The 10,943-nt window shown below is 34.2% G+C and overlaps 1 protein-coding gene and 1 long non-coding RNA gene across 4 annotated transcripts in view; one reads left to right on the forward strand and one right to left on the reverse strand.

Annotated features, from left to right (window-relative positions):
- LOC118747867 overlaps positions 1-10,943 on the forward strand; it is a 38,483-nt gene that overhangs the window by 10,390 nt on the left and 17,150 nt on the right. The gene's annotated exons all lie outside the window — the stretch shown is intronic.
- Positions 873-10,943, reverse strand: part of LOC118747864 (phospholipid scramblase 1-like) — a 25,303-nt gene continuing 15,232 nt past the window's right edge. Inside the window, exons 1-4 of one of the 2 annotated variants that reach the window (XM_036482055.1) lie at positions 8,649-8,750; positions 2,039-2,529; positions 1,811-1,969; positions 873-1,157 (exon numbers count right to left, since the gene is read on the reverse strand). In XM_036482055.1, the coding sequence (XP_036337948.1) occupies positions 1,098-1,157; positions 1,811-1,969; positions 2,039-2,529; positions 8,649-8,661 (723 nt within the window). In that variant the 5' untranslated portion in view covers positions 8,662-8,750 and the 3' untranslated portion in view covers positions 873-1,097. Of the gene's footprint in view, positions 1,158-1,810; positions 1,970-2,038; positions 2,530-8,648; positions 8,751-10,943 lie in introns of those variants that run through there. The other variant, XM_036482054.1, reaches the window with a different exon arrangement.

A 10,943-nucleotide genomic window follows, 5' to 3' on the forward strand; every position in this document is an offset into this window, starting at 1 on the left:
GTGAAAGATGGTGGCCGACTCTCTATGAATGCCGTTGATCGCTCGTCTGTACGTCATAAGCTCCAGTGGTTGGACAATGAAAGACTGGACCTTGTACACGAAAAGATGCCCTCTAAAGTGTCAGGGTGGAAGCTCCCTCCACAAGCAAGGGCCTGTTATGGTGCTAGCGTATGTAGCATCCCACCAAAAACTGCTTGCTGAGCATTTGCTTGTGCTATCTTACTGGGAGAATTTAAGCATAGCTATGTAGATGGAAATTCAGGCGACATCAGAAGGCAGCCTGCCGCTGTCCGGAGTGCGCTGCACAGCTTCGCCCACTCGCACGCTAATATAGAACAGTCGTCAGCATAAGAGACAATCGATACTCGCTCTGGTGATTGCGAGAACTTTGAGATATAGCAGTTAACCAGTAGCGGGGAAAGGATACCACACTGTGTTTCTTGTGTGACGATTATATTTTTTATGAGAAGCTTTTTTTCATGGCAGAACTAGTACATCCGGTGGTTTGTCATTGCCTGCCGAGGAATGACCGCTATTAGAAAAAATGTTTTTGTTTTAATAGGTATGTACGTATGTATGTTAACATAAAAAAAATTACTTTGTGTTTATAGTTAAATGCCTTTAAGGCCACAGTTATACAGTTTATTTATTAGGTTTAAAAAAATGGCGTTTACAAAAATAATAGTAAAAAAATTACACATTTTAAGCACATTTCTTAGTGATATTTTTATAATTATTGTATACATAAACTTTATACACTTTTTATTAAAGAAGTTTCGCGGCTTAAGTCAATATATGCGTAAATATACATACAAATTAAATATACACTCCTTTTGAAAACAATGAAAGAGGTTTGATTCGTATTCTCTATGTTTTTTTTTTTACTTTGGTTTCAAGTGGACTAGTTAGCGTGAAATGCTATCCAAAACTTAAATTATTCTTATATATTCGAATTCCATTTTGAAGTAATATTTATTATACATATGTAGTTTTAAATAAATTTTCGAAGAGATTGTATCCGTTGCTCCGCTTTTAATAAATTTTAGTATATTTTTCGATTAAATAATTTGTTCGCTTCTCTTTTTGCTGAAGCTGATTTAAAACATGCCTGGTCGATCAGTTTCTTGATTTGCTTGTTTCTCGAAGAACATGGCATCCTAAAAAAGATAAAATATATTAATTTTCATTATTTTAATTCAAGGAATCACACTAAATTAAAATAATTTTAAAGACATCTCAAAAGTGCGTAACACCGGATTCTAGCAACAAATACAATATCGTTCACAAAGGCCCTAACAAACAATTTTTTTATTTTACAAGAGAAGCAAAAATCATTATAGAACGAGTATCGATTATAAAAAAGTGGCATATAACTTCCTTGTTTTTTGGTGCTAACACTTTAAAATTTTTATTGAAAGTGCATTTTAATCCATCCTACCAAAATCTGTGAAAAACGCGGTTTCGAAAAAGGTTGGTTAGGGCCTCTGTGAATAAAGTAATGAAAATTGCTTTTTTATTGATCCATTTTAAATATTTTTTTCCTTAAAATCGTATCTTTTAGTTTTTAACGCTTTAATACTATACAAAAAGTCTAGCTGCATAAATTTTCTGGCCACCTACAAACATTCACTAACTAAAAAATGTTTATATTTTTATTTTACCTCAATCCTCAAATTCTTCGACGAAAACGATTTAACAGTTTTAAACGATAGAACTTAACGCTATATCTCTACATATGTACATTAATAATAAATGAAATATATAATTTTGCTCCAATGAAAATTCTGTAATCATTTTATTTTACACTTACAATAAGGAAAGTAGCGCCCAATAAAACCGCTTTCATGCGCACATCCAAATCCATTGGAAAATTAATGCCAAAGAAATCAGCATCGGTAAATAATTCGCGTGCTAAACCAGACCACTGCTTTGAGATCTTCCCCACAGTCTCCCCGGTTAATGAAACAACCTAGAAGAAGAAGCAAAAATGTTACAACCACAAAATCCTTAAATCTTAAAACATTTCTCTATGCAATACCTTGAATTCTACATCACCACACATTGTAAACGTACAAAATGGTCCCTCGATGCGCAACACCGTATCACCAATATGATTTTTAATACGAAATGAAGGCGAACAAATGCTCCATTCTTGTTCGATGGTACCAATTACGCTGCCCGGCGGTGCGGACACTTCCATTGTTTGCAAACAGCAGGGGAAACAGCACGCCGAACAGGCCAATGGACGATTCAAATGGATGACTTCATTGCGGAAATTGTCAAAAATTTTCATATCAAAAGGACGTGCCGGGCCACACATATTACGCGTACAGCAATCATTGTCTTCAACAGCGTAATAGACTTTCTGGCCAAGCGCATTTTTTATGGAGAATTTATTATTGGTTTCGAAACCGGTGAAAGCTTCGAGTAATTCTACTTTTTGTTTAACCAAAAGCTGGTCGACCATCGTAAGGTACTCCAAGCCGCGCGGACAATTCGGTATGCCGGCTGGTATACTCATCCAATCGCCTAGAAATGTAAATAATATAATGTGCATCAGTCATTGAAAATAAAGTAGTGCTTATATAATAAAGAAAAAAAAACATTACGTAATTCGTTGTGTACCGTTATTTTGTCCACGATCCGGTAATCGGAGCTAAATCAAATTAAAAGATTCTTAGAATTCCGTTGACGTTGTCAAAAGCTATGAGCTCATATAAAAATTTAGGAAAACCGTTAGTTTTTTAATGATCCCGTAATCGGAATTAAACCAAGTTAGTATGGGGCTACCCTTTAGGTACTACCCTTACGATAAAGAAAGAATTATTCCAAACATATATGTACATATCGTCGTTTAAAGTACAAAACCGCGTACAGTCAGTCAATAAAGTTTAGGTACAACGAATTTTTTACAATACGGCCAACCATTTTTTAAATATTTTATTTTTCTATAATTTTTTATAAAAGTATGGTTAATTCGATAACAAAAACACAAAAATCAGAGTTCCAAACCTTGTGCAAAATTAAAGAAAATTCGGAAAAATTTCCTTCAAATATTGCACTTTTTATTTACGCTCTCTAGAAAAAAGTTGAGTATGCAGTTTTTTTAGCCCATTCAATTTTCGTATAATAAAGTGCAAGTATAAGGAAGCTAGGACTTACCATTGATTTTTGCGAAATTTTTTTGTTGAAAGTGTCGAACATTTTTTCCATATAAAAAAATTATGAAACATTATTACATTTTACAAACATTATGTTTTACGAGGGATTCTCGATCGGCGAAAAGTTAGAGAAAGGCGCGTACATGATTAAACAAAAAAATGTAAAAGAAAGAGGCTTGTAGTAATTTGTCAGCACAAAAAAAAAATTCATTTTGTTAGAAATTTTTCTTGAACTACAATATTTTATACCATATAATACAATTTCCAGCGAAAAAGTACTCGAAAACGAATCGTAAACGCCTATCATAAACGACTTTTTAGCCGGATTTTCTTCTTCGAGAAAACAGCCAGTTACGAGCTCGTTTACGATGATTTTGCTGGCTGGGTCTAAAGCCGTTTTTCTCGAGTTTTTGGTTTTCTGAGTTATGACAGTATTGAATTGAATAAGCGTTGTGTTCATTTTCACGGCATTCATATATCCCATAGAAAAAATTTCAATGTGATTGAAAGAACGAAATTTTTTTTGCTGACTGTCCTACGCATTTTTTCCATCTCAAGCCCAGCCAGCAAAAAAAATCTCAAAAGTCAACGCGAATTTTTAGACATTTGAAATTTGCACAGTATTAAACTAAAATTTAATGGGCTATAAAACTGCATACCTTAATTCTTTTTTAGAAATTCGTATTAAAAAGTTCGCGATTTTGTTGAAACTTTACAGATTTTTCTTAATTTTTGTACACAGTATCATTCTCGGATTTAAGTGGGATTTGCTAAAACATAAGCCATATTTTAAAACAAAATTAACAAAAAAATTTTTGCATGTAAAACATTACGAATATTAACAAAAAAGAGCCGTACGCTCAATTTTGGGAGTAACAGTATGTAATTTAAAACAAAAAATTATTTAAAAAAGTTTTTAACATGTCGATAGCTTTTTGTATTCGCGATACTTACTCGGTACTTGTGGAAAAGTATTGAGTTCTCGATACTACTCAGTACTCATGAAAACTATCGATATTCTGCACTCGGTACTCGTATCGCTCTATCGCTAACCATGACACGTACACGCATTTGATATTCGGTGACCCCCCTGTAAAATTGTCTGCTTAAAATGTTAACCCTCAAAAATGCCCTTTTACGTATGAGTTAGAGGGCTAAAATCTACTCCAGAAGTCTGAGGTCAGAAATTTCATTTGAAGTCGTTTTATACCTGATATTTTCCATAAATTAATTGCACTTTCGGTCAAAATGTTAAAACTTTAACTCCCCTTAAAAAAAAAAAAACCTCTGGATTGGTAGTGTATTCGGCAAAGTTGGTCTGCGAGACAACCAATCACCAATAGTGTAATCAATCGTCATTTTAGTCGATTTTGATATGAGTACTTTAAACTTCCTAGGTTAGGCTGAAGTTTTTGTTGCCACTCAATCGATTCCCGGAACGTTCTGGTGATGAACTCAACAAAAATCCAATTCATAAATGATTTCCTCTCTTCGCTATGCAGCTTGAAAAATTCGCGTGAACACTCATTCTGAAGTATTTTAGGCAGCCAGTTCCTGCCTTGAGGACGTCGCCTTAATCGGCGATACTGAGTTCTCATTGTTTTCAAATTGACGTTTTAAATTTTAATTTATTGCCGTTGCTTGAATAATTTATAGCGCTTATTTTTATTCTTGGTCAAGAGTCACGCAAACAGATACATATCTACTCATGATCATTGGTTGTTATTGTTGTTGTTGTTGTAGCGGCACAACTAAGCCCCGTGTATTATCCATCAATCCTTGTCGTCAAGCTCAACAAACGGTAGGCCTAGGAAACGCGGTTGCTCCCGATGGGTTGAACCAGAGGGAGAGAGGTGTTCGATGACTAGGTTTAAGTGGTTGGTGTCGCGGAATCTCCACATGCCGGACATGTATTAGATAACTGGGCCAGAGTAACGAGGCTTTCTTTTGGCAACTGAAGCTCCGTGTCTGCGGTTGCTAGTGATTGGGCTCCTATAACGGCATTCATGCGGTGAGAGTCACAGCTGGTAGTGATGCGAGTCTGGATCGCGTCCGGCTCTATGTGTCAGATTGACTTAGATATTTCCTGATTGAAAGCCTAACCCCGTTTAGAGCGGTGAACCCATTGATCTCTAATATTTTCCTTCACTTTGTGGAGGCTTAAATGGGCGGCACGAAACACAATTTTCTCTACATTATATGTTTTCATCGTGCGATATTTCAATCGTTCATCGATTTGACTGAAATAAATACATTTCTTTCTCTCTCTAACCACTCCGAATTTTTCGACCTTCCCTCGTAACTATAGAATCAATCATTGATTGACGTCCGTCTACTGCACTAATCAATAACAGCCAAGTGTTTCGCTGGATGTGTGATCGTGATACCTCAAAATATGTATATTTTTAGAAAAAGATACTCTTATTAAGTGAAAACAATCGAAAGTTCTTATAAATGCTGAAATCGTAAACGTTTTATTTTAACGAACTAAATAAACGTAAATGCGGCAGCCGCTGTAGCCGTGTGATTAGAGGTGCACGCTATCATTCATTAGATCCAGGGTGTTTAATTCTTGGTCCTAGCAACAGTGAAATTCTTTCTAATAGCGGTCTCATCTCGGCAGGTAACACAAACCTCGCGAGTTATTTCTGCTATGAAAAATCATCTCATAAAATAATTTGCCATTCGCAGGCGTGGTAAAACTATAGGTCTCTTCTCTTTGTATGACAACATCAAGACGTGTACCAGAAACAGTAACAGCTCGGCCAAAAAGCGTAGAAAAATGTGTAAGCGCGAAAAATCTATTTTTTTTCAAGTATAAATCAGGCAAAGTGTAATCTAATCATGTTTGCTAGAATATTTTTTGCGTAGTCATTCCTCAAAAGTTATAAGTGATAATAAGTGTATATAATAGATAAAAAAAATTTAACATTTCGTCATTTGAACTAAACAAAAAAAAAAAAAAACGACTCGCCAATTAAGCGGCAACAATTGAGCAGCTGAACTTGAGCAATAAATGTTACAGCTTGTGGGGTTTCAAAGTCAACAATGATTGAGTTAGTTGCTCGACATTTGTCACAGAATAATAGGCTACTTGTATATATGTATGCATGTATAAATACATACAATATAGTGCATATCGCACACCTAGAGCAATAAAGCCACAACTAGATATATGCAGTTTTTGAATTTAACTTCCATAATTAACGTGAAAAGCAGCTACTCATCTACATAGAATTCTTATATATCAAAAGAAAGTTCTTATTGCAAGATAGTAAACTAAAGCTATTAATCTGAATTTATGAAGAAGCAAAAGTTTTTTTTTTTTGTGTCCTTGAAGGAAAAGCAGTTCCTTGTTGAGGACTCATCACTCTGGATCTGCGAAATAATAATTCATCAACTAGTAGTAACAAGTAAATTTAGTTGGCTTTATTGTACACATACGTACACCTATGGTCAAAACAATAGAACTACGATATTTTGAACAGTTTTGACAACTTCTTCTCTAACTTCGTCATCGACTCGAGAACGATTAGAGAATCACCCTAATTATCTAATGTAGAAATCCAAATTTCTTTAACGTTAGAGACTTTGTTTGCTGGATATATACTATATCTTACTTGTCTGCGTGTACATTAGACCATATCTACCCGAAAAAAATTAACCATATACCCTGAGTCATAAAGTATTTTTGGAAGGCCATTTCGAAAAAAATATTTCACCTTTTTACATTTTGTGTCATATCATCGGCATCTACAGCCGGATCTTACAGCCGGTTTCACCAGCAATTTAAATGGAAAATAATTTTTTATTTCCTGTTAATTTCCATATGATATTCAAAAAATTAAATTTATTTTCCACTTAAATTGTTTTCGTGAAATTGGCTATTAATGTATGATATATCGATGTTCTTGTCTCGAGAAGACAGTCTTTTTGTTCCAAAGTTCATTGACCAAATTGACTTCTTATCGCCCTAACGTACCACCCTAATGCCAGTAAATTAAAGCTCAACAAAGGTCATTAAACTTTTGCTAAGGAAGTATTTTGATTATTCCAGTAGAACTATTTAAAAAAAAATAAATTAATGCGGAATGTAGGTGACACCGATTTAATTTTAAAAGCCAAATTGCTTCAAAATTGCCTTCCAAGAATGTTTGAGCTCTTTATTTTGAAGGTGGCATAAGTGCAGATGCATTCAGTTAGAAGTAATCAGGCATTTAAGCACAAAAGATGGAACTGACTTATGCCACTTTCAAAAGAAACGGCTCACTTTAGAGTCAGGGGTGTACGGCGAACTTTTTTTTTTGTTGGATTGTAAGGTGGTACGGTCTAATGTAAATAGGTATGTCCATATGTAGTACATGTATATGTATGTATGTACATATGCAGGTATGAATAAAAAATATAGTTATATTTATGATCATTTACACGTTCGTATTAACATTTTCTTTGTTCATAATCTGAGTTTTAATTTGAAACGTCTTATCAGACAAATTTGTTTTAGCTATCACTTGTAATCAGAAAAGTACTACTAGATATCCTTAAAATATGTTTATATACTGATTAAGAATGTATGTACATATATACATTAGACTGCATTACTCCCCGTACATTGGAGTTATAAAATTTTTTCGAAAAAAATATTAAGATTTACGTGGGCTGGACTTATTTGAAAATACCTCCAAAAATGGAGATTTTTTTTATGAATAAAAATAGTTTCTTAAAGAAGTTTTTGAAAAAATCCCCTTAGATGACAAAACAGTTTAAACTTAAACAATCTGCATTGCCAGTTCGTCGGCTGCCTCATTTCCGTAAATGTCTCTATCTCCCGGGACCCATATTAGGGTAATTTCGTATTGATCATAGATGTAGGCCAGCTCTCTCTTACAGTCCTTCAATATTTGAGATCTAACAGAGGTATGTGCAAGAGAGTGCCTTAATGGCCGCTTGGCTATCCGAGAAGATATTCAGATGAATATTTTGGAAAAAAATTATAGGTAATTTTTTTGTCAAAAGATTTCGCAATAAATTTAAATGGTTGTAAATCAAAAAAAAAAAGAAGAAATACGCAAAACTATAAGCGTTTATTGTAAAATATACTAAAATATGCGCAATAATTATGCAAAAAAAAAACAAGTATTTATTGCAAAAATATGCAAAACTATGGATTTACTGCAAAATAGGCAAAAATATGCACAAACTATTGAATGTGTAAAGAAAACTTAACCCCTTCCGTTTGTAGATGCCCAATAAAAAACATGCATTTGCATAAAATTCCGAGCCCTACTGAATACTCACTAATCACTTTTTTTGCACCTGCACTTATTTCAAGACATATGTTTTTGTGTTCCTTTCTGTAGCGGCGAAAATTACATTTACTTTCCGAAAATAAAACTGAAGTTAGCGTTAATGCAGGACTACTTTTGAAGTTTTTTTTTTCATATAAAACCGAATTTATTTCTTTACTACACCAGCCAGTCATCTCACCTTTTGTCTTCATCGCTTAGGAAGAATTCATATCCTTTCTTTTTTGCTGATTTATTTAAACGCAACGAGCGTCGAAATTTTTTCGCCAACGGTTTATTTGTTTCACGTTCGACCACACCTTTCAAATTGCTGCTGCGTCTGCGCAGATAATCATATTTTTCATACAAACTATGCCAAATGATGCGCAGCACTTTAGCACCCACATCGCCTATTCGGGTAGTATTGTTGTTGTTGCAGCTATTGGCGCCGCTTTCGTTAGGCGTTTTTGTTGCGGCAGCTGATGTTGAACCATACAATTCTACTGTGGAAGCGTATGAATTTTTAGCCGTTCGAGATTCGCACATTCTGCTGGCCGAGTGTTTGAAATATAGTTTTAGTAGTTTTTAAGAAAATAACCAAAAACATATGTATGTGTGAAAATTTAATTTATACTTTTAGAAAATAGCGTTTTAACACGAGCTGCATATATTGCCCGACTGGACCGTTGCTGCAAGACTAAATGTATGTGGATGAATTTCAAGCCGACGAAGACGTATGTATAACCATCACAAATGTTGGCAATGTACTACAACGCGCGCGTTTATCATTTAATTTGCTCAATTAAAGAACTTGGTGATAAGATGTGATCGTACCGGAGAATTTCCAGCGAGAAACGTAATATTTGGGTTTAATATACACGAGTATTTAAGTACATATGTACATACGTATATTTGTGTAGTATTTATATACGCTCGTTTGTATGGCGGGTGAAAGCGTTACAACTTACTAAGCATCTTAAGCATAGTCTACTACTTAATACAAATTTGTGGAGACAAACATGTGTACTTAATTGTTACAGATGCATTTAGTTAGTTGAGTAGGTAAATGCCAAATGTTTTTTTTTCTCAATTGCACTTTGTTCCTTTTTTTCTGTTCTGCAGCAAAGTAGGTCATTGCTCGGATTGGCGGCTCCAGAACACGCGTTCTCGAAAAATTTATTCAAATTTAACCATAACGATTTGCAGGAAAGAAACCTTTTCCAATCGATTTGCATTGTCGTCGCTCTACGTTTAATGGTGCAGAAATACCAGGTCATTGACTATGTTGAACGAAATAAATACGCACGAACGACTTGGCTGGCTATCGCATATGTGTCGCTATTTCTTATCGCAGAAGGAACAAGGGAGTTCTTTTACAAGAATAATTACTTTAATGACTAGCGAAGATGCAATAAAATGCACTCAAATTGAATTTCATCGTACATACATAAATACAGTATTGGCCATATCTATAGCACCTCCATTTCGAAGTGATATGGTTATCCTTAATTATTAATTTTTAAGAATTTTCAATTAAAATACAGTTTATTGACTAACAAAATCCATATAAGCCCAAGTTTTAAACTTTGTAAAAGACTACAAAAAAAATGCAAAAAATTTTCTCATAAATTTCCCACTTCTTTCTCCGAAGTATTAGTATCTTTTTGAGTATGCAGTTTTGTTGAATTTTTTTGTAGGTTTCTACAAACTTTTAAACTTGAGTTTATATGGATTGTGTAAGAGAATAAACTGCATTTTAATTGAAATATCCTAAAACAATATCACTTTGAAATGACGGTGCTATTGTATTGGCCAATACTGTATATGCATATGCACATACATACATACATACATAAATAGGTACATTATCTATATAAAAATATTGATTTACTAGTATCGATGAAAGTACAACTTTTATAAATATGAAAAATTCACTTTAATTTTGTATGCTTTTCGGAGTAAGCGGAATTTGCGAATAACTTCTGGATGTTGTTGGAAGCAATGAGGTATCTAAGTGGTCCTTCACAGGCACTAAACTTAGGTTAAGTCGGAACAGCAGCCCCTCGGGCAGCAGAGTTCACTCGGATGTCGCAAGTCCCATTGCAGGTCGTTTAAGAGAGCAGTCTTCGTTATAAGGAGCTTGATTTTTGGCATTCTAAGACAAGCGTAAAGGAATGTTAGCGAAATTTGAAATAGCCTTTTCTGTCGTTTTTTTTTTTTTGAAAATTCGGTGTGGATTTTTCGAGGATGCTATTACATATCGCTAGTGTCGAGTGAAAATTTGCCAAGTCCCATTTTTTCAGCTTTTCTTCTTATTTTGCAAAAATGTCGGTATGTACATGATTTCGCTTGTTCTAAACTAAAACAATTTAAAAAGAATAAAATTCCACAACGTTAATAAAAAGTTGTTGCACTCTCTGTGACTATTTCGGACTTAGCTAATTTACGAATAGAAAGGTTTAAAACTAAAACAGGTGGTTGAATATTTTTGAAAATG

This window comes from Rhagoletis pomonella, unplaced genomic scaffold, assembly GCF_013731165.1.
Source record: "Rhagoletis pomonella isolate Grant_MI unplaced genomic scaffold, Rhpom_1.0 Rhpom_scaffold_00012, whole genome shotgun sequence".
In the NCBI taxonomy this organism is placed as follows: Eukaryota; Metazoa; Arthropoda; class Insecta; order Diptera; family Tephritidae; genus Rhagoletis; species Rhagoletis pomonella.